The sequence below is a fragment of the Panulirus ornatus genome, chromosome 58 (assembly GCF_036320965.1).
Source record: "Panulirus ornatus isolate Po-2019 chromosome 58, ASM3632096v1, whole genome shotgun sequence".
Classification (NCBI taxonomy): Eukaryota; Metazoa; Arthropoda; class Malacostraca; order Decapoda; family Palinuridae; genus Panulirus; species Panulirus ornatus.
In genome coordinates, this window is record NC_092281.1 from 16,995,834 (window position 1) to 17,020,827 (window position 24,994).

The 24,994-nt window shown below is 42.0% G+C and overlaps 2 protein-coding genes across 2 annotated transcripts in view; one reads left to right on the forward strand and one right to left on the reverse strand.

Annotated features, from left to right (window-relative positions):
- The window catches only part of LOC139766586 (1-acyl-sn-glycerol-3-phosphate acyltransferase alpha-like), a 126,588-nt gene that overhangs the window by 36,063 nt on the left and 65,531 nt on the right, over positions 1–24,994 (reverse strand). The window lies entirely within an intron of this gene.
- The window catches only part of LOC139766583 (uncharacterized), a 69,062-nt gene continuing 49,058 nt past the window's right edge, over positions 4,991–24,994 (forward strand). The window contains exon 1 of the mRNA XM_071695433.1: positions 4,991–5,301. Within this exon, the coding sequence (XP_071551534.1) occupies positions 5,286–5,301 (16 nt within the window). The 5' untranslated portion in view covers positions 4,991–5,285. The remainder of the gene's footprint in view (positions 5,302–24,994) is intronic.

Below are 24,994 nucleotides of genomic sequence, written 5' to 3' on the forward strand. Positions count from 1 at the left end.
TAGGGGGAACGTGTACGTGATGTGAGGTTTCCTGGCTTGAAAATGCTCTATGTACGTTAGAACAAGGTAGTCGCAGCGCTATATCTATCTATCTATCTATCTATCTATCTATCTATATATATATATATATATATATATATATATATATATATATATATATATTATCCCTGGGGATAGGGGAGAAAGAATACTTCCCACGTATTCCCTGCGTGTCGTAGAAGGCGACTAAAAGGGAAGGGAGCGGGGGGCTGGAAATCCTCCCATCTCTTTTTTTTTTTTTTCAATTTTCCAAAAGAAGGAACAGAGAAGGGGGCCAGGTGAGGATGTTCCCTCAAAGGCCCAGTCCTCTGTTCTTAACGCTACCTCTCCATTGCGGGAAATGGCGAAAAGTATGAATATATTATATATATATATATATATATATATATATATATATATATATATATATATATATATATATATATCCTAAGTGGTTGTGAGATACTGTCCGTACGTGATAATACGACGGTGTTCGTACGTGAGCGTGAGGTCGCGCAGGTACGTGACCTGGGACTTCTAAATCTGCAGGGTCTGTACGTGAGCTTAGATCCCCCACAAGTGACGAAACGATGATGATGGTCGCTTCTGAAGGCGCAGAGGGAGGAGGAGGAGGAGGCTGAGGCCAGGCCTCCTCCCTTGGTGGTGGATAACGACACCAGCTCTCACGGACAGACAACCAAATGTCTTACACAAGAAGGCATTAAAGCGCGGTCGAGTGAGACCGTGTGTGTGTGTGTGTGTGTGTGTGTGTGTGTGTGTGCGCGCGCGCGTTCTCGTGGCCAGACCAGAGCAGCCCGCCCGCCCGCCAGGCTCAAGGATAACATGTGGTCCAATAACTTCAGCCAAGACTCTTTTGAGTTTGGGGGAGGGGGGGGGGAGCGATTCGACGAGTCTGGTGGTGATGTTGCAGGAATGGAATGGTGAGTGGGTTGTAGGCGATGGGAAGGGAGAGAGAGATAGATAGATAGATAGATAGATAGAGAGAGAGAGAGAGAGAGAGAGAGAGAGAGAGAGAGAGAGAGAGAGAGAGAGAGAGAGAGAGTGTACCTACCTACCTGTACGAAATGGCAGGGCTAACGCGTTGTACTGACCACAGGACAAAAATGACATTTTGTCCCCTCTAATCATGGTGCCATCTCTGTTGTCTTCTTCCCATCCTTCTCTACTGTTCGTTCTTTTATGTTTCTTTAAGTGCGGCGACCAAAAGAGAGAAGCATGCTCTAGTTTTGCCCTGATATACAATGTGAACAGTTTGCTCAATAGTTTGTGATCTGTGACCTGGAATGCGATCGTGATATTTGCCCGGCAGGCAGTTTGTCTCCATTACAATTTGTGACAGCTTACGTACGAGGTCGACTCCCATGTCCTTTTTACACATGGATTCCTGCAGGATATTTTCTACTCGATAGTATTCGAATTGGGTCCTTCTTTTCCTGTGTTCCTTCCTCGTTGATTCGTATTACCTCGGGAGTTTATCCAGGTTACCATGTAAGTAGAGATAGTCCTTATTAGTGCCTACTACCCTCCTGACTGTGACATCATCCGCAAACATATTCACGTAGGAAATCTGGCTTTCCTTGCAAGTCGTTTGCCCAGGTCAAGAAAAGAAGCGGTACCAGAATAGGCCCAGCGGCACGCCACTGGTGAACCCACACCAGGTCCTTCAGACTCACGTTCCTTGCTTCCTTCCATCATGATCATTTTCCATCCATCATAGGAATCTTCCAGCTATACTTGGCTAAAGATCTGGCCTCTTAACTAGCCTCCTATGTGGTGTAGTGTCAAATGCTTTCTGAAAGTCCAGATCCACACGATCAACACATTCTTCTGTCTAAAATGGGACTCAATCCTCAGTAAAAGTCAGTGGAGTTGGTTAGATATGACCTCCTCTGCAGAGAGCCATCTATTCTGATTATCTTTTTTTTCATTGTTTTGCAGACCACACTCGCCTGAGAGATTGGCCTGCATGTAGTTCACCGCAACTTTCCGGTCTACTTTCTTAAAGACAGGTATGACGTTTATTGACTTCCGCTCCCTTAGCACTCTGCTTTCCTCCAGCGTCATCTCAAACAACATATCAAAGGGTCTGTTATGTTTATCTACAGATTTCTAGAGCACCTTTAAAGAAACTCCATCGTAAAGATGAACCTTATATGGGTCAAGTGTCCTTAGCAATCTGTTCTTCTCTTTCATAAAGAAACTTCGCTGGTTTCCAGGATCTTTTGCTTATTACGTCTCACTGGCGTTAGGACTATAGTGTCTTGTATTGTCAAAACACTTTTGAATTTGTCATTTATCTCCTCGCATATCCTTACATGATCTTCCAACTCATCCCTCTAGAAACCCTAATCGATTAGCTGCTCTTTAACCCAACAGTTCGCCCCTGATGAATCTATGATAAAAATTACGGATTATTTCCACCGTTGTGTACAATATTCCTCTCAGGTTTTCTCTGTTAGTTCTCTCTTATCTATACTTATTACTTGCTCAATCATATCTTTCAAATGTTGGCTGAATTCATCTGTTGATACAGGTTTTCCAAAGGCTTCGATATTTTCGATCTAACAAGTCACTTAAGAATGAATTGATTTGTCTGATTTCACTCGTAGTAATGGATACGAACCTTAGGTCAGGCATTTTACCTCGTAGGAGACAAAGTTCCTTTCCTTAAACATTATTGTTCACATATGGAATGATTTATCAGAGCAGTTAAAAGCAACATGATAGATACGTTTAAGAATAAACTTAACATATAAGTGCCTAGTGGTCTTCTGTTCTTTGAATTCCTTCTAATTCCCTTGTGATAGCAGTAGAAGTAGTAGTAACAGCAGTAGTAGTAGTAGTAGTAAAAGTAGTATCAGTACTAGTAATGGTAGTGGTAGTAAGAGTAGTAGTAATGGTAGTGGTAGTAACAGTAGTAGTAGCGACTGTATCTGTAAGAAGTATAGAAAAGAGAATGAAGGAGTACAGAAGAAAGGTAAAAGGAAAGAGGATAGAAAGCAGGAGGGAAAAATAATAGAAAGAAGAGAAAACGAGAAAAGAAAAAGCAGGCGAAGATGATGATGAGTAAGAAACGAAAACGAGAGTTTAACTGAAGTAAAACAAATTCACTACAAATGATTAGAAAAAAAAAAGTCAGCGGATACGTTTTCTGATGCATGAAAAATGTGGAATGAGTTCGTCTAAAAAAAAAAAAAAAGAAAATGTCCAGCGTCGAAATACATTTTAAGAAGACATTGTTTGATAAAACCTATAAACTATTGAATCCTGGAAAGTTTAGTTAAGTCTCTACCAGGCTGAGGAGATGCCCTAGACAAGGCGAGAAGGTATGTGATCTTGAACCACCCTCAACACCTGAAGATGATGCCAAAAGATATCCTCGATCGGTCGTTATAACTTGAGGTCGACGGTCTTAAATGACCCATGGTAGATGATAGGCCTAAACACCTAACGAGCCAGCCAAACAACCAACCAGCCAAGATAGGAGGAAGTAAGAGAGGATCCAAAGACACGTAGCGATGTTTCTCGTTTTCCCTACGGAAGTGTGAGTAGAGTAGAACAGGAGACGCGACTGTCATTGTATATAGACTGTGTGGGGCTGTGGGACTCGCTCTTCATAAACAACACACATACACACGGAGTATATCTACCAAGAGCATCATGTTAGTCTTCTATAACTCTCTAAGCATATCCTTAAGGTATTATATTCTCCTAAGATCGGCATTCTTTTCCAGTCTGCCGTTACGACTGATTTGTAAACAACGAATGGTATCCCATCTCCACACAGTAACACGCACGTATGTTGGTTAGGCTTTCCCAGCACAAGAAAAATTGGCTAAGCTAAACATTTTGTATCGGCTGAACGTAATATAAGAATTCATAGATATATGGAAAAAAAAGGGGAAAGTTAGACAATCAAACTCAATTGTAAGAGTATTTTGCGCAGTAGAAACGTGAATGGGAATACAGGAAAACACTAGGAGTACAGAATAAGCTACAGTCGATTTATGTAATGAACGCTTACGAGAGGTTACCGCAGAGTTTACAACGGTCGAGAGCGGTGTTGTCTGTGGCATTAAGGTTGCCACTCCGCGCGAGCCCTCTTCACTTTCACACCGGCGATCATGTCTTTGAAAACAGCTATACGATCCTGTTCTTAACGATGATATAAGGATGATATATAAATACGTAAATGGAAAAACAATATGACTTTCGTACTGAACCAAGCGAGCATCTGAGCGTCTTTCTTTACCTTGTAGAACTGGTGTTAGAATACGTCGTTGTATTATGTGATAATACGATTTTTGGAATTGGAATAATAGACGAATGTACATCACCTGACCTGCTTCGTCCCAAATTTTCTAGTTCAAGGAAAGATCAGAACATGGATCATAAAACAGACTTGAGTCCCATTCTAGAGTGTGGAATACTAATGATATGTGAAACGGTTTTTTGACAGACTTCAGAAATGGGATCAAAATTATATTTGTTCCCTCCTGTACAGGGTTGTATGCCATGCAGGTATGGATGGGTTGGTGGTTGGAGGGGTTGTTATTATGGGCGAGGGTTGTGATGTATCAGTTTATAGTTGTATTGTAGTGATGACAAACGTGTTTAGATAGTTTTTTTTTTTGATATTGTAGTTAATGTTGAACTGTCTGCTATAGAGGAAGATAGTCAGTTCCACACACTATCGTGTTTGACAGAGAAACCTTTTTTGTGTGTGCATATTCCTTTGAGGCTCTTTAGAGATGAGATCGAAAGCAAGAGAGAGAGAGAGAGAGAGAGAGAGAGAGAGAGAGAGAGAGAGGGTCACTAGCAGCAACATGGCCGCGGCACGCCTGCCAGATGCCAACTTGCACACGCCGTTTCCCCCCGCGGTGCCGTACGACAATGTGGGTGTGGCGTCGCTGCCGGGCAGGTGAGTCCACAGGTGGGCCATGCCAGTCACTTCCTGGCCGCTGTGACGCACACACGCCTGTACACGTCCCTGCACGCCAGCCTTAACTAAGCGTTTGACGCAGTGCCCGAAACACGCGCGCGTGTGTGAGAACCTAAAATTGCATATTCCCTTGCGTGCAGTGTCTCCCTTAAGACTTGAGTGTTCACTTTTGGACCCGCTTTGATATATATATATCCTATGTATATAAAAGATTGCATTAAGTGATAAGACATGAGGTTACTGTGATCCAAGATAGTGGCTAGCCTGACCCCGAGCGAGGCTGAACCCTGACCCGGCCTGACCTATGATGATGAATGCAGGTGAGTATCCACCCACAAGGCCCCCCCTTCTACCCCCACAACAACACCACCCTCCCTCCTCTAACCTTACCCTCTGGTCATAACACATTTCCCTCCCTGGTGTGAGCGGGTCTAACCTAACTCTCGTCCATGCCGGTACCAACTGTGTCAGCGTATCTCTGATAACTGATTTATGACGAGCGCAAGATACTTTATAACTGCAATAAGCCCACAGTGTTTAACGAATAATATAAAGGAAAAAAACGAAGAAAAAAAACACTAAAAAGAAATCCAATCATATTTTACTGTGATTTATTTTTTTCTTCAGTGATTAAACTTATCTGAAATTGATCAGCAGTTAATTAGCAGAGAAAACGAGACTATTTATCGTAATGATTAGTCATTGATTGAATTCCTATGATATCGCTGTTACCTTGGGAAGACCAGATTATCTGTTACAGAATTCAGATATTGATTTGTCGCAACGTTACGACCCTTGAGCACGACGGTACGACCCTTGAGCACGACGGTACGACCCTTGAGCACGACGGTACGATACGATCCTTGAGCACGACGGTACGATACGATCCTTGAGCACGACGGTACGATCCTTGAGCACGACGGTACGATACGATCCTTGAGCACGACGGTACGAGACTTGAGCACGACGGTACGACCCTTTAGCACGACGGTACGATCCTTGAGCACGACGGTACGATCCTTGAGCACGACGGTACGATCCTTCAGCACGACGGTACGACCCTTGAGCACGACGGTACGATCCTTGAGCACGACGGTATGTTCCTTGAGCACGACGGCACGATACGATCCTTGAGCACGACGGTACGACCCTTGAGCACGAAGGTACGACCATTGAGCACGACGGTACGACTCTTAAGCACGACTGTACGATCACTGAGCACAACGATACGATCCTTGAGGACGACGGTACGACCCTTGAACACGACGGTACGACCCTTGAGCACGACGGTACGATCCTTGCGCACGACGGTACGATCCTTGAGCACGACGGTACGATCCTTGAGCGCGGCGGTAAAAACACCTGGTTATGAAGGCGTGACCTATGACCTGATCCTTTGGGGTCAGGTCAAAGGGCCAGGCCATTATGTATATATATCTACCCGAGGGTCGTACCGTCGTGATGAAGGGTTCGTACGGTCGTGCTCGGGAGTGGGGGGGGGGGGGGTACGACAATGCTCTTGATGTCGTTGTTGCTGAGAAATAGCAAAATATGTCTGAAAAATTGCCACATACACACACACACACACACACACACACACACACACACACACACACACACACACACACACACAACTCGCTCACAAACACACGCACACACACACACACACACACACACACACACACACACACACACACACACACAACACGCACACAACACACACAACACAAACACACACACACACACACAACACGCACACAACACACACACACACACAACACACGCAAAATACACAACATACACACACACACACACACACACACACACACACACACACACACACACACACACACATATATATTGTATAATATTGATATAGTCATTTTCTAACGTAGACGTAAATCTTTTTCGTGAGGGATCTTGTCTCAGAGATCAAGAAAATTAGTTTGTGGTCAGCGAGGCGCGAATGTCCCGACACGAAGCCTTGAAAATAGATTTTTTTTTTCTCTATTTTATTTCTTTTCTATCTGAAGTAAAAGAGTATTTGGTCGTGACATTTCACTGTATTTTATGTGACTTTAAGTACAGAGTGTGTTTATATGTTCCTGTTGTGTGTTTGTGCACACACGCATATATATATATATATATATATATATATATATATATATATATATATATATATATATATATATATATGTATGTATATATATATATATATATATATATATATATATATATATATATATATATATATATGTATATATATATGTGTGTGTGTGTGTGTGTGTGTGTGTGTGTGTCTGTATAATCTGTTCACAATCTAGCTTTCCATTTCGAACGTATTTACGAGTAGTAGAGATAGGAATCATAAACCTGTAATTTGGTATGTTAAATGAAGACGTGTTTATTGAATTGATAATAAAAAAATTAATATCGAAATATAACACCTCGAGAATATATATATATATATATATATATATATATATATATATATATATATATATATATATATATATATATATATGTGATGGTTCTACCAAAAATAAGTATCAATAAATAACAATGAATAAAGAAAGAATTTACCAATAATGAATTTGGTGATATAGATTTTGCAGAGTAAAATGCAAATTAGAATGAACGTTTGTATGATATGCAAATTTGAATATGATAAGAAACGCTTGAAATTACTTTTATTTGCTCGACAATATTCTAATGATGCATGTGACCCAATAAATCATATGTGATCCCTTAAGCACGACGGTACGACCCTCAAACACGACGGTACGACCCTCGAACACGACGGTACGACCCTTGAATACGACTTTACGTCCCTTCATCACGACGGTACGACCCTTGGGTATGTCAGCCTGGTGAGGGTCAGGTCAAAGACCAGACCATGAGGTCCAAGGACCCTTCAAGGGTCGTACACTGTCGTGCTAAAGGGTCGTACACAGTGGTGCTCAAGGGACGTACAAAGTCGTGCTTAAGGGTCGTACCGTCGTGCTCGAGTGGTTGTGACACCTGCCTCCAGAGAGAGAGAGAGAGAGAGAGAGAGAGAGAGAGAGAGAGAGAGAGATAAAAACGAAATTCACTTTACCGACAAAAATTCTCGCTGGTGAAAGAAAATAATGCTAAGAAACCCCCCCCCCCCCCACCGTCTTTGATATCACCGTGGTCATGAAGTGCGTAAATCCTACTTGCATAGTACGACACACTAAGCATAGAGACGCCGTCGACAATGTGTAGCCTATTTTTCTGTACATAGAATCGTGTATGTAACAGCTGCACGTATATGATGAAGTAGTATCCTCTCTGTATATGTGTATATGTATATATATTTTGGCTCACCAAATGACAGTTTTGCCTCGATGTTTACAACTCAGATTTTATATAGGGACACCTGGTTGATGTTTATCATCTGTATAATCTAAACAAAGGAGACGACATATATATATATATATATATATATATATATATATATATATATATATATATATATATATACCTCGCTATTGCGGGAAATGGCGAATAGTATGAGAAAAAATTATATATATATATATATATATATATATATATATATATGAGACTCCTCCTGTATTAGGTTATACCTTGTGTGGATAAGTTGTATCATCGTCTGTGGATGACGAGTAGTATAGTGTTATTAAGAACTTTTCACCGTGAACAAGTCCACACCTTCCCCTGATGCTGGGTGTAGCGCAGCCTTTGGAGGCTGGCGGGGGCGGGGGAGTCTCGATAAAGGTTTAGGGGTGGGGGGGGTTCCCTGGAGCTTTATATAAATATGTGATTTAGGGTAAAGATTCGGCTTTGATGTACTTATGTAATCATCTATCTAGTTGTTCATTTATCTGTTCATGAAATCTTCAATGGTGTCCTTATTTCATGTGTGTGTGTGTGTGTGTGTGTGTGTGTGTGTGTGTGTGTGTGTGTAGCAACTTTGAATTGCAGTCGTGATTTATTTTACCTTTTTTTTTTTGTAAAAATCTAAGATTCCTTTATTTTTGTGAGTCCCCCCTCCCCCAAGAAAAAAAAAGAAAAATCCCCTTCGTTTCCTTCTGCCGATCATTCATATATGTTTTCTGTATTTACCTGTTTATGTGGGTGGGTTGGGCCATACCTCGTCTGTTTCCTTGCGCTGCCTCGCCTAACGCGGGAGACGGCGTTTAAGTATGATAAATATAAAAATAAGTATATATATATATATATATATATATATATATATATATATATATATATATATATATATATATATATATTACTGAAGTATGATATTGCAGAACGTGCTATATGATTTAAACTTGATGTGAATAGACGTTACATTGCCCGAGGGGTGACTGACAACGCGCTTTTATATTACTCTTGTTAACATTTTCCACTAATTACTGTGGAAATTCGCTGGATTACTTTTAATTTGTACGAGATTCAGAGATAAACGGTTTATTCTCCCATATTTAGCGACTTTTAAAGGCACACACTTATTCATTATGTTTAAGTTTTTTTGTTATAGATAAATCTGTTACTTGGCAATACATGGTGGCCAGAACCCTCGTGCATGAGTTGCCAATTCGTGTGTACATGAGGGTTTCTTTTTTTTCTATTCACATTCCTCATTTACCACATTTTTCTATTTGGAAACGAAAGTGGAAACATGCATTTACCACCTCCTCTCACCCCCATCTCCCTCGCAAATAAATGTGTATAATGTTACCTGCATCATCATATGAATGAATGTGTATAATGTTACCTGCATCATCATATGAATGAATGTGTATAATGTTACCTGCATCATCATATGAATAAATGTGTATAATGTTACCTGCATCATCATATGAATAAATATGTATAATGTTACCTACATCATCATATTATCGTCATCCCGAGCCACAGAACAGGACAGTTGTGATGATAATAGATCTGTGATAATAATGAAAAAGATACACGTGAAGGAAAAGAAAAAAAAGAGAAGAAAAGGCGACAGGAAACATGATTTTATGATTATGTATATTTTGTCATAATCATTAACTTCATTTGCTTCCGCGTGTGTTTTATTTTGATGACAAAGATGATGATAATGTAATTGCGGTGATGACGCTAATTTAAAAGTAGGATAATGCTTGTAATGATAATACAAGTGGTGATTTATGATGCTGATTGCATACATAAAGAAATTATTACCACAGATACTGATAACAATAAAGCCATACCACTATTGCTATGATAATAATAATAATGAAAATTATAATGTTAATAATAATGATAATAATGATAATGATAATGATAGCAATAATGATAATGATAATAAAAATTATAATAATAATAATAATAATAATAATAATAATAATAATAATAATTATAATAATAATAATAATAATAATATTAATAATACAAATAAACAATACCAACAATGATAATAATGATAACTAATGATAATGATTATAATAATAGTAACAATACTGTTGATAATTTCTATTAACATTTACTGCAACAATTTTGTCAAAAATCGCAAAAGATTTAAAGATCCGATAAAACAATAGAATTTACGAACATGGTACAAAAAAAAAAATTCTGTAAATCCTAAGATCATGAAGTGATTATAAGCGACACTGAAAAGAAAAAGAAAATGTATGATGGTCATTTAAAAGTATGAAATTTCTGAGATGTAAAATGAGCAAAGATATAGCCGATGTCTTCGGTTCAAATTCAATATTTAAAAAAGAAGACAGATTTTTCGTTCAAGTGCTTTTAGAGTATTTGGGCTTCGCTTTTGTTTCGTCTTGATCCTGTTATCAGCCTAGTCAAGCTATGCCACCGTGTTACTGAACTGTTTACCTATGGTATAGCAGGAGATTGTAGCAGCCTAGTATAGCGGCCTGGTATAGCAGGAGACTGTGGACTTAGATTCCACAGTACAGTAACGATTATGAACCTAGGCTCGTAGTGAAGCAGTCTGTGACACAGACGATGTGTGTGGTACATGAGTTAGTTACATAGAGGACGTATGTGGAACAGAAAATATGCATTGGCCTTCAACAATCTGTGTATCAAAGAAAATGTTCTATTTACTTATATATATATATATATATATATATATATATATATATATATATATATATATATATATATATATATATATATATATATATATTGCTATAATTAACACATTACCCTTATTCTACACAGATACTCGTCCAAAACAGCCAACCACAGTACCTTATCTTCAAGGGTATACTTAAATATAAAAAAATGTATATATGAGACATGTAAGATATACGCAAATGTACAGAAAAGTGTGATAGTTTGTAAAAGTGTATGGATCTATACCATTATAAGGATATATAGAAATATTTACAACTGTACATATGAGAGACTGGAATGTCTGGAAGTTTTAAGAGTCCGTTAAATAAGATCAAGGGAAGAGGAAGGTAAAGTTTCATACGTATGTTCGCTCTACTGTATGTAACGTATATTTTGTATATACGTAGTGTTAACTAGTTCTGAAGCCTAGCCTATACATAGGGTAACATTATATAGGGCTACCGAATGACACTGCTAGGATCCCATTCCTTATTCTTTTTTCTTTTATTTCACGAAATAAGGAGTTTAAATTGAGACTGAAAAATAAGACTGGGGAAAGAGATATACGAAAGTGTTGTTACACTTATTTTCTTTTTTTTTTCTACTCTATTTTTCCACCGGACTTTTTTTTTTCCCCCCCCTTGCTGTCTGTTATCTTGGTGTTGTTTGGATCGATTTTGGCCGTCCACAGCGGCTGCCTATCATGTGGTGAGATACCGATCATTGCTCAATAATCTTTGGACGTCGTAAACAACAGCCGGGACTCTACAGCGCACAGGTTAGGTTAGGTAGGTTGTGGCGTGACGTCACGGCACACCGATGGCTGGCACTGAATCCCCTACATATTACGTCGTTATCATTTCATAAACAGTTTTGAATGAATCTTTTAGGATTCTAATGATTCTCTCTACTGCCTGATCTTTTTTTCTTTTTTCCTCTCATAGTCACTCGCGTTTGTTGTGTTTTAAACGCACAACACCGAAAGTTGGAGTTGTTGATATTCTTCTCTCAGTTGGGTGAATGACTCGCAGGTTTGTGAAAAAAAAAGATGTATTACAGTAGAAAAATTTGACCTTTGTTATTGTACTTTGAGAAAATACTTTGTTGTGTGAGTTATATGCTGCATGACCACCCGAATTCCCCAGCACTGCATGACCGCCCCCTTGTTTTCCCAGTACTGCATGACCTCACCAGTCTTCCCAGTAGTACTGTATGACCTTCCCAGTCTCCCCAGTAGTACTGCTTGACCTCCCCAGTCTTCCCAGTAGTATTGCATGACCTCCCAGTTACTGTATGACCTCCCCAGTCTTCCCAGTAGTATTGCATGACCTCCCAGTTACTGTATGACCTCCCCAGTCTTACCAGTAGTATTGCATGACCTCCCAGTTACTGTATGACCTCCCCAGTCTTCCGAGTAGTACTCCGTGACCTCCCCAGTCTTCCCAGTAGTACTGCATGACCTCCCCAGTCTCCCCAGTAGTACTGCATGACCTTCCCAGTCTCCCCAGTAGTACTGCATGACCTCCCCAGTCTTCCCAGTAGTACTGCATGACCTCCCCAGTCTCCCCAGTAGTACTGCATGACCTCCCCAGTCTCCCCAGTAGTACTGCATGACCTCCAGTTCTCGCCAGTATCAAGCCATCGCCACCGGGGTAGTGGTGGCGGGAGGATCGATCGTGCCTAGGGAGACCAGACGCGATCAGAACCTCGACTTCGAAGTCGCCCTTCGACGAGTTCGCACGGAGACTAGAACGCGATGTGCTGGTTGTCACTCCTCCCCCACACTTCACAAGTCCCAAAACATTTTACATTTTTTCTTTTTTGCACGAGAACGTCCGCGAGGTCTCGCTTCGTTATCAAATAATGAAATCTCCACCGTGTAAAGGTGTGGGGGGGGGGGGGGAAGATATATAATATACAAGGTACAAGAAGATTCTTGTAAAAAAATGATAAAAAAAATGGATGTCTGTCTGTGCTGAGTTTGTCGAACGAGGTCAAAGGGTCAAGCGCTGTCATAGGATAAAGGGTCGCCGGTGCCACTTGGTGACGACGAGACCGGCGAGCGATAACGGGGGCACACACACACACACACACACACACACACACACACACAGTCATGGGCCTCCGCGGTTGGCGGCAGTGACCATGAGTCAGTCAGTACGGGGCCCGTCATGGACTTCGGACCTTCATAGGTTTCGAATCTTGAGCGTGGTATCAGTCGCCCTACATCCAAACCCCAGGTGTTGGTCGACACCTGGCTTAGGTCGGTGTGTGTGTGTGTGTGTGTGTGTGTGTGTGTGTGTGTGTGTGTGTGCATACGTATGTACAAGGTTAAGAGACGTGACGACACGAGTGGTAAGGAGAACACTCTCCCCTTAACAGAGTAGTAGTAGTAGTGGTAGTAGTAGTAGTAGTAGTAATGGTAGTAGTAGTGGTAGTAGTAGTAGTAGTGGTAGTAGTAGTAGTAGTGGTAGTAGTAATCACAAGTCGTAATCGCTTACGTTCAAGAGATGAGACATCGCTGGCGAGGGACTGTCACCCGGCACAGTAGGAGTAGATAATGACGTGCACCTCATGCGGGTCAGGGAGGGAGAGGCGACATCTCGAGCGTGATGCTCCGTCAGGCACTATGGTCGTGATGGTATCGGACGGTGAGGCAATACCTCTGAGGGCGAAGACTGCCAGTGGCAGCCTTGGCTGTCTGCCAGCTGTCTTATTTTTCCATGGTAAGGTAAACAAGGGAGGGAGGTGTGTGTGTGTGTGTGTGTGTGTGTGTGTGTGTGTGTGTGTGTGGCCTTGGTAGCAGAGGAAGAAGGAATACGGCTTCAAGCGTCCGGGATCAAAGCAAGAAAATGTTTCGTAGAGAGAAGTTCCAAAATTGTAATGAGTTGTGTGTTTGCGAAAGTTCATAATGAGAGGAGTAATATATATATATATATATATATATATATATATATATATATATATATATATATATATATATATATATTGCGCTACCTCGCAAACGCGGGAGACAGCGACAAAGTATAATAAATAAATATATATATACGTTTGAATATTCTTACTTCCTCACCTTCATCCATTCCCGACACCACCCCACCCTAATAGGAAACAGCATCGCCGCCCCCTACGCCAGCGAGGTAGCGCCAGGAAACGGACCAGATTACGAACTGTCAGACTTAACAAGTGTGTTGATCATTTCTTGTGATTATCATAAGACGCTAAACACGGACCGGTAATTGTTCACAGGAGAGATGCATCTTTCGTAATGAAAAGGTCATTGATCATTATATAACCCATAAGATCAAGATTCTCAAGAGAAGAATGGATTGGAAACCACTTCGATAGAAGTTACCGAGACTTTAAAACATTCAGAATCTCTTCCACTCTTGCAAGTATTGATCTAAGTACACTTCCTATCCTCTCTATATATTGTGGTGTTAGAACCCTTGACACAGATGATCATTACCTGCTGGTGCATCGTATCAAGTCAAGTCCCAGGAGAAGAAACTCGGCAGCGCGAATATTTGGATATAAGAATATCGACAGTGCAAATACTTGGATATAAGAATATCGACAGTGCAAATATTTGGATATAAGAATATCGACAGTGCAAATATTTGGATATAAGAATATCGACTGCAAATATTTGGATATAAGAATATCGACAGCGCAAGTATTTGTATATAAGAATATCGACAGTGCAAATACTTGGATATAAGAATATCGACAGTGCAAATATTTGGATATAAGAATATCGACAGTGCAAATATTTGGATATAAGAATATCGACAGTGCAAATATTTGGATATAAGAATATCGACAGTGCAAATATTTGGATATAAGAATATCGACAGTGCAAATATTTGGATATAAGAATATCGACAGTGCAAATATTTGGATATAAGAATACCGACAGTGCAAATATTTGGATATAAGAATATCGACAGTGCAAATATTTGGATACAAGAATATCGACAGTGCAAATATTTGGATATAAGAATATCGACAGTGCAAATATTTGGATATAAGAATATCTAACGACAAACTATATGGCTCAATATCCACGATGAATGAATATGATTATGTACCATCTTATCTCGATATTTTCACGATCATTTTCAACAACTTTAAAGGAGTTAAGTGGTTAATGGAGAGATCCTATGATGATTACCGTATGAACGTAACTAATAATTGTAATCGCTGATAGTGAAGATCCTACGATGAACATGACAACGATATTAACGATACAAGAAGCAAGATCAATTGTTATTATCATTATCATCTTTATTGTTAGTATTATATCCTCCTCTTCATCTCTGTTAGTATAATTATCGTTATCATCATCATCATTATCATTATCATTACTATTGTTATCTTTCCTGGTCGGCGGAAGGCTGGCCTTAGATCAATATAGGAACCAGGTCACAATTCATCATCACTACACCTTCACCTTCGTTTACATCCTGGTCTCCAGCGTCACTATGATCGTTCTTACGAGCTCGTTCACCTCTTGCCATTTAGCCCTATTCTGCTGCTGTGCTGTTATGTTACTAAGGTCATCATTACTACACCTCAGAGGTCCAGCTTAGGCTTTATATGACATTCTACTGGCAATGTAACTTTTTCGCGCAGATACGCAAAATTATTTTTAATGTTATTATTATAATTATTATCATTATTATTATTATTATCATTATCATTAATTATTACATTATCCTTATCATCCTCATACCGTTGTAAAAGTAGTAGTAGCTGTAGACATAATATTAATCATAAGTAGTGATGGTTAAATTAACAGTGGTAGTGGACTATAAAGTATAAATATAAGTTGTAAACAGTCACTATAAAAGCGCCCTTCCAGCCTCCTTCATTGGGTGTGAAACAGCGTTTGGATTCGCTTCTTTAGTGTGAGGTGGCATTGAAGTCTCCATCGTACATGTGTCTGCGCATTTGTTTTTCAAGTATACTTACAGGTAATTTTTGTTTATATCGGATGACAATGAGGACTGATTTCTATTGGGGGAGTCCTGGTGTTACCCTGGACCTCTTCTAAAAAGGCTCCTGCAGCTTAAGAGTGAAAAGATCTTTGACGAGAAGGCGAAGTCTTGTAACACCTAACTACATGTATGAAAGTGTATATATATATATATATATATATATATATATATATATATATATATATATATATATATATATATATATATATATCTTTTTCTTTCTTTCATACTATTCGCCATTTCCCGCATTAGCGAGGTAGCGTTGAGAACAGAGGACTAGGCCCTTGAGGGAATATCCTCACCTGGGCCCCTTCTCTGTTCCCTCTTTTGGAAAATTAAAAAAAAAAAAAAAAAAAAGTGAGAGGGGAGGATTTCCAGCCCCCCGCTCCCTCCCCTTTTAGTCGCCTTCTACGACACGCAGGGAATACGTGGGAAGTATTCTTTCTCCCCTATCCCCAGGGATATATATATATATATATATATATATATATATATATATATATATATATATGTGTGTGTGTGTGTATATATATATATATATATATATATATATATATATATATATATATTTTTTTTTTTTTTTTTTATACTTTGTCGCTGTCTCCCACATTAGCGAGGTAGCTCAAGGAAACAGACGAAAGAATGGCCCAACCCACCCACGTACAAATGTATATACATACACGTCCACACACGCACATATACATACCTATACATTTCAACGTATACGTATATATACATACAAAGACATGTACATAATTCATACTTGCTACCCTTATTCATTGTGTGTGTGTGTGTGTGTGTGTGTGTGTGTGTCTGTGTGTATGTGTGTGTGTGTGTGTGTGTGTGTGTGTGTTCGTCCATGCGTGTTGTAGAAGGCGACTAAGTCGGGTGGGAGCTGGGGGGTGGAAACCCTCCCTTCGTGTTTTACTTTCCAAAAGGAGGAAAAGAGAAGAGGACTCGGTGGGGATTTTTCTCCCTGTAAGGCTCTCAGTCGTCTGTTCTTGACGGCCATACCTTTGCGTGGTAGTCGGGAATGCTACACTAACTGCTCGGCTTTGATCGCAGTTAGCGTTCCTGAGTATCACGCAAAAGGTCCTGGGTTCGAGTCCTGGTTATATTGGAGGGTATTGTGTGTTCTGTGAAAGTGCGTTCGTAGGCGCACTCTCACTCTCTCTCTCTCTCTCTCTCTCTCTCTCTATATATATATATATATATATATATATATATATATATATATATATATATATATATATATATATATATATACATATATATATGATGTGGCATACAGAGGTCGACGTGCCGTTAATGGACTGAACTGGGTATGTGAAAGGGCCGGGATAAACGGTGGAAAGGTCTGTGTGGCCTGGATTATGGATAGGGAGTAATGATTTCCGTGTATATTACACATGATAACTGGCGCTACCTCGCTAACCCGTGAAACGCCGATAAAGTATGGAAAAAGAATAAATTGATATATATATATATATATATATATATATATATATATATATATATATATATATATATATATATATATATATATATGTATATATAATATATATTTTCTTTTAAACTATTCGCCATTTCCCGCGTTAGCGAGGTAGCGTTAAGAACAGAGGACTGGGCCTTATTTGGAATATCCTCACCTGGCCCCCTCTGTTCCTTCTTTTGGAAAATTAATAAAAAAAAACGAGAGGGGAGGATTTCCAGCCCCCCGCTCCCTCCCCTTCTAGTCGCCTTCTACGACACGCAGGGAATACGTGGGAAGTATTCTTAATCCCCTATCCCCAGGGATAATATATATATATATATATATATATATATATATATATATATATATATATATATATATATATAGAGAGAGAGAGAGAGAGAGAGAGAGAGAGAGAGAGAGGTGTTGCTGAAGATATGGCTCAGCTGTGGACTATATTATCAGTATAATATTTTGAGGTTGTCATTTGACTCATTTGTACGTGTCATATTTATCGTGTGTACAGGTGTTAACTCGTGCCTTATTCAGTGCATCACGTTTCCCACTCCCTGTTTGTCGTGTCTAAATGTAGCGCCGTTTCTTTTTCTTTTGAATACGCATTTGTGAGATAGAGAGAGAGAGAGAGAGAGAGAGAGAGAGAGAGAGAGAGAGAGAGAGAGAGAGAGAGAGAGAGAGAGAGAGAGAGAGAGTTTATGTTGGTCTTACGATCTTACCGGTGCTAAAAGTGTGTACAACGAACCTCTCTAATTCGTGCGATCCATGCGTCCCTACACGAATTTGCGTGTTTGTGTTTATGTAACTGTCTCGCTCTTTGTGTGAAGGCTCTTTTTATGTCGGCCATCGCATATATATATATATATATATATATATATATATATATATATATATATATGTGTGTGTGTGTGTGTGTGTGTGTGTGTGTGTGTGTGTGTGTGTGTGTGACCTCCAGCCAGAGTCACTCCTGCCCATCACCACACGACATTCACCGGGTCACATGGTTCGCTGCTGGAGGCACCTGGGTAGAGGAGGACGTATCACCTGGAAGGTGGCGTAGTAGAAGGCTCTTGGTGGCCGAAACCAGGTTCCAGTAACGCCACGACATCGTCAGAGAGCCACGGTTCGATAACATGTAACACCTTGTCTTCGTCAGAGCCAGGTTTCGATAACGCGTAACACCCTGTTCTCTACCTCGATCCAGGCTTCAGTAACACGTAAAACCATGTCTTCCCAAGACTCAGGTTTCAGGAACACGTAACAGCTAGAGCCACGTTCCAGGAACACTCTCTCCTGACTAAAGTGGGCATTAATCACTGCCCAGCCTACAGGAGGATCAGGTCTGCTGTGGCATACCTGTGGTGTGTGTGTGTGTGTGTGGGGCGACGCCGGCCACACCACTTATGACAGCCACTTGGCCCAGGACACTACACATACCCCGATCTGGACACCCTCCCCCTCTCTCTCTCTCTCTCCTCCTCCTCCCCCCAAGCGCTGCCTCGTGCCTCCCCATGTAATGTGAGGCTGCACAACACCGCCGGTATACAAGTCCGTGGCCATGGGTTAACACGGACACGGATATGGGTGTTTGTAAGACCAGGAGTTGTCCCCCACCCCACAAAATGAAGCCACGGGGTTTTTTTCTTTTCTTGAAGTTCGTCCCTCTATATATTTATTCCCCCCCCCCCCCCCATGAAACACATCTTCGAAGGAAAAGAAGTTAATAGCATCTATATGTGAAAAAAAAAGTTTCTATTTTTATTCCTCTCCTTTTATGATACGTTGCTAAGAGAAAAAAAAAAAAAACTGTTTTTCGGGTTCCTTGGTGAGTGACGGGTCTGGTTCAAACAGCAAAAGAGAGAGAGAGAGAGAGAGAGAGAGAGAGAGAGAGAGAGAGAGAGAGAGAGAGAGAGAGAGAGAGAGAGAGAGAGAGAGAGAGGATGCGACAACACGTTCTTGAATAGCAAGACCTTCTCCTATGATGGCTGGCTGACTCCCAAGTTCGTAAATCTCCTATTTTTGATTAATCTTTCTTTTTTTCCCCCCTCCACATCACCTACTGTTCGCGCGAACCTCCGAGAGCTGTCGTGCCTCCCGCTATGACCCTGTAACCCAATAGTATGTATAAGGGGAAAAAAAAGAAAAGAAAAAGAGGATATATAGAGGTGACGTACATCCTTCTTACTGGCCTTCTTGAACAGCACCCCTGAATGATCCCTGAACTTGCGCACGAAAGATTTCATAACTGTAGTGGGACCCCGCAGACGTCTAGCTGTCTCCCCAGAGAGAGAGAGAGAGAGAGAGAGAGAGAGAGAGAGAGAGTAGAGGACAAACACCAAATACACAACAGGTCGGGCAGAAGCGTCGGGTGGAGGGAGGCAAGATGTCTGTGCGAGGCGAGACCATCTCTCCTCAGAGTTACCCCCCCCCCTCCCCCGTCTCTCTCTCTCTCTCTCTCTCTCTCTCTCTCTCTCTCTCTCTCTCTCTCTCTCTCTCACGGCTGGTTGGCCCTGACGGCGAGTTGCTCCGCGGGGGTGCCTCCAGCCCGCCCGATACATTTGTCCCTGTTCCCTCTCATTACGGAGCCATCAATATCCCCCAGCGCTCGCCAGCAGGGACGCCACGCTCGGCGGGCCAGACCGGGGGCCTTGGACTTCAGGCAGCGACGGTGACACTGAGGGAGGAGACATGGCGGGAAATAGGGAGTAAGGGTGGGGGTGATGAGGTGAGGTGTGGCTCGTACGCCCGCCTCCTGAAGTGGAGGGATAGATGAATGAATGGTCTTGCTGACTAGAATGACGGATAGATGGTTTGTGTGGGCGAATAGGACGGTGTGTAAAGTGGGATAGATAGATAGATGATGGTACAAAAGCAGGGTTAAGGGCAGAGGGATGATAGATAGATGGAAGGTATGAGAGGCTGGATGAACGACAGGAGAGTCTTGGGCTGTGAGAGAGGGCGTGTGAGTGGCACACCAGATGGACGATAGTAAAAGAGAAAATGCTATCCGAAGATGATGGAGGGACAAGAAGGAGGAGGAAGTAATGGATGAGTGAGGTTAGTATGGGTAAGTAGATGGTGGGCCTGGTAGGGTAGAGATGATATATGGTAGGGTAGATACATACATGGTAGTGTAGGAAGGATAATAGATGGCAGGGTTAGACGATATGTCGATGGATAGTTTAAATGGCAGAAGAGTAAGTGATGAGGAAATGCAGGAAAGGAAGAATAGATGATTGGATGGATAAACTAATGGATAAGAGGGATGGAAGACATGATTGAAAGGGTAGACGACAGGGTAGAATGGATGAATGGCAGGGTAGGAAAGATGGGTGGCAGGGTAGGATGGATGAGTGAGTAAGTGAGTGGCAAGGTAGAAATAACGAGTGACAGGAGAGAAGGATGAGTGATAACGTAAGTGGGTAAATGAGAATGTAAGTAATAAGGTAACAAGACAAGTGAAGAGCAGGGTAAAGAGAATGCTCGGGTGGGTAGGTAAGATAAATGACAGGATAAGGATGGAAAACAGGGTAGGACAGATAAAAAGCAGGACAGAAGGGAAGGATGGCAGGGTCAGAAGGGATAAGAGGTAGGATAGGGGAAGGGATGGCAAGCAGGGTAAGGGGAAGATTAGATAGCTAGCAGGTTAAGGGTGGAATAGATGGTATGGGATAGGAAAGATAAATGCTAGGTTAGAATAGGGTAAGGTAAGGAAAGATATTAGAGCAGGAGGGAACGCTTGTAGTCTTAGGTCTTGTCATATTGCCTTCCATACTCGAGTCTCATGGGTGTGGGCGGTGATGCCTCATGTAAAGCGATACTAACGATCACTGCGGAGTCGACTCTTCATCTCCCCTCATTACCGAAAAGCTTTCATCACCAGAAGGGGACCTTGAATGATGGCTGGCAGCTCCAGGCATTCTGAACCTAACCTCAAGATCTTTGTTCCATTCATCCGTCGCCAGCCCAGGTGTTCAAATAAGCTACCTTCCCTTCATCTGGTGGTGTGTTCGCTGCACGCAGCAATCGCCACTTGGAATTCCCCGATGTAAGCAACTAAGTCGGGTAAGAAGGAGTCAACATCTGCGGGAGCGTCGCCAGCATACCGCTCGCCAAATCCTTCGACAGGGAGGTCATGAAAGGATCAGAGGACGGAGATGCGACGTCTGATGCGGGGAATTTTAGGAGGGTCGGCGACAGTATACTTTTAAGAGATAAGATTTCGCACTACAGGTACATTTATTACACGGCATTGCACAGGATTGGAGCCTATTAACTGGTGGAAATAGATGTCCAAATGGATGAGTAGGTCCAGGTGTAAGAGAGTTGGATGACGTGGATCAGTAAACGAAAGGATTCTAGGCCGATTAGCACAAGCGGCAAGTATATCAAGAGGCAAGCTGGTGTCGGTTATGGTTCCCTACGTGGAGATCAGTTTATCATCTGTCCTGGGTGAGGGAAAGGGAGGAGGAGGAGGAGGAGGATCAGGTTTACTTGATTGAACGTGCTTATTGCAGACGCTGAGGCCAGCACCAGTGATAGGAACTCGGAGGGTGGGGGTGGGTCGATAGAGGCTGCTGCCAGGGGAGTCAAAGATGAGATCATTGAACGTATCAAGGAGAGACCACTGGCAGTGGGAGTCATGCAACAATGATATCCAGAAATCTTACATGTAGTGAGTGAATCTCTCCTCATGTCAGATGGGTCATGTTGGGTAGAGGAAGTTACACCATCGTACTTAAGTTTGGAACCAGGTAAACACGTAATTTCATTCACGTTCAAGAAGCCACCTGGAATATATTACAAAGGCTGACAGGACTTTAAGCCCTTGCATACCTTCTAGATGGGCACTGCAGAGCTGGGTCCTTTAGTGCCCCGTCCAGTGAGGAGTTTGGCAAGAATTTTTTCCTCATACTTCTGAAGCCTGATGCTTATGCACGGTGAGGGAACGTGACATCACAAGCAAGTGTGACGCTTCAAGAGCCCAGGGTAGATTATCATGGCTTCTTATCTGTCGAGGGGGTGTGCGAAGAGGAACCCCAGACCCAAAGTGGTAGAGGGGGAAAACTTGAGGTCCTGCCTCGCTGCAGCTTCAGTGGTGCGAATGTCATTCTTCCTCTAGGTGGACTCACAGTTGGATCATGAGTGGTTGTCACCCAAAGTCTCTCTGGTGTCAGGGCGGGAGGCGGTGGTCAAATGCCACCACTGGTGCAAATTGGCAGTTAGGTTTCTTGGCGGTGTCAGACGCTCGTAATCTGCCACATGATTGGATGTATGGTTTGGTCATATGGAGAGACAGAGTGAGGAGAGAGTTGACGGAAGGTATGTATATGTGTCAGAGTCGGAGGAACGCACGGGATAGAGTGAATGGGGACAATGTGGTATACAGGGGGCTATGTGCTGTCCGTGGACTGAACCTGATTCTCCTGAGTGCCTAGCCTTGGCTAGCCTTACCGCTGACCTCGTTCCACTTACATCCCAGTTATGACAAGTCTGTCAACACCCGTATGTATCCCTTGTTCATTTAATTGTCAAAGAATCTCTGTGTTTTTTTTTCACCTGATACCAGAAGGAAAGCGGAGGGTTATAGCTTCCCGTTTTATATTCTATGAAACGAGATATTTTTCCCCCCCGTCCCTAAGACAACTGAACATCGTCACTTACGATATTTGGAAATGAAATTACTAAACACAGTCTTTTCCCTTGTGTGTGTGTGTGTGTGTGTGTGTGTGTGTGTGTGTGTGTGTGTGTGTATGTGTGGAGGAGTGAGGCAGAATTAAGATTTCTCTAACGACAAAAAATAAAGATGTGAATTCAGGCGAGAGCAAGGAGGGGAGGGATGGAGAGCTCGTTGAAAGCCACGTCTGAGTAATTAAGGGAATCGTGGGTATTCTTATCTTCACCTCCCGCCATACTCGACCAAGATGGTATCGCCTCTGTCGTTCACAGCTGTCCTCCGGGCACCTCATTACTTGGTGGTCCATGTATGGCTCCTCACGAGGCTCCTCCATCCTTGGTGGTCCATGTATGGCTCTTCACGAGGCTCCTCCATCCTTGGTGGTCCATGTATGGCTCCTCACGAGGCTCCTCCATCCTTGGTGGTCCATGTATGGCTCCTCACGAGGCTCCTCCATCCTTGGTGGTCCATGTATGGCTCCTCACGAGGCTCCTCCATCCTTGGTGGTCCATGTATGGCTCCTCACGAGGCTCCTCCATCCTTGGTGGTCCATGTATGGCTCCTCACGAGGCTCCTCCATCCTTGGTGGTCCTCTGTAGAGTTGCTCAAATCCTGTCACGTCTGTTCTTGATATTTTACATTTTTTTTTTTTTTGTTCGCGTTCTTCCGCATAAGTCTGGCTGTTTCTAAGAGTGGTTTACCTTGAAGTGTTCGTCCATAATCTCATCTTGACGGGAATCTCGTCTTTCCCAGCCTCCACAAGTGACAGCAAAGCCACAGTCGACTCGATTTTACAAGTGTGTATTCTAAACTATGGTTCACCGATAACTCTCACCCGTGCAGCCTTGGGGAATCTAACCCTCCCAGTCACTCTTTCTACGTGTCAGATCGCTCACCTCACCCACTGCCCGCATCGGTGCGATATAACAAGTAATGTCCACACGACTGAAGCATGTGCTGGGATGACGTGTGACTCCACTTCTTGGCTTCGCGTGCTCAGACTCTCTCGTGACTGTACGTGATGCGTAAGGTGGCCGACGGAAACTGGAAACACAAGCCAGGGAACTCATTCTTTCCATCGAATTCCGACAGCGTCGTCTTCAGGAGAATCATATATCGTTATTGCTCCTGGAGGAGACGTTGTCGAAACTGTGAAGAATAAATTCCTTAGCTTTCGACTCCAGTTTCCGATGCTACTTTTTTTTAATCCATTGCTGAAGGAATTTGATTTTCTTGACGAGAGATTCTTTTGTTTGTCCATAAGTATTTGTCTCTCTATTCCAGAGTTCTGAATCCTGATATGCAGTTTGTACTCGCCTTGTTGCTTGGCTGAGACTGCCTATCTGTTGTTAGCTTAGTCCGTTGTTAAAATGTTGAGGGGGGGAAAATAGAGGGTAAATTACCTGATTTTCGCGGAGATTATATTTAACGTTATTTCACATGTAAGTTGATTAATAATGATGTCAGTATGACGAGGAAGAATGGCAGGTGTGGGCAGATGTTTGGTGGGCACGTTTGAAGGAGGCTGGTATGAGAAAACGGGTGTAAGGTAAGGCTGGTATGAGAGAGGCAGGTGTAGGGGTAAAGATATTAGATGTGAGAGACACAGACGTTGATAAGGCAGTTGTGTGATGTTCTCATACGAGAGAGGCAGATGTGAGGTGTGTATTTGTGAAGCGCGATAGATTAAGAACAGCAGGTGTGAAAGGTACAGATATGATTGAGGTAGGGGTGAGGAGTACAGGTGTGAGTGG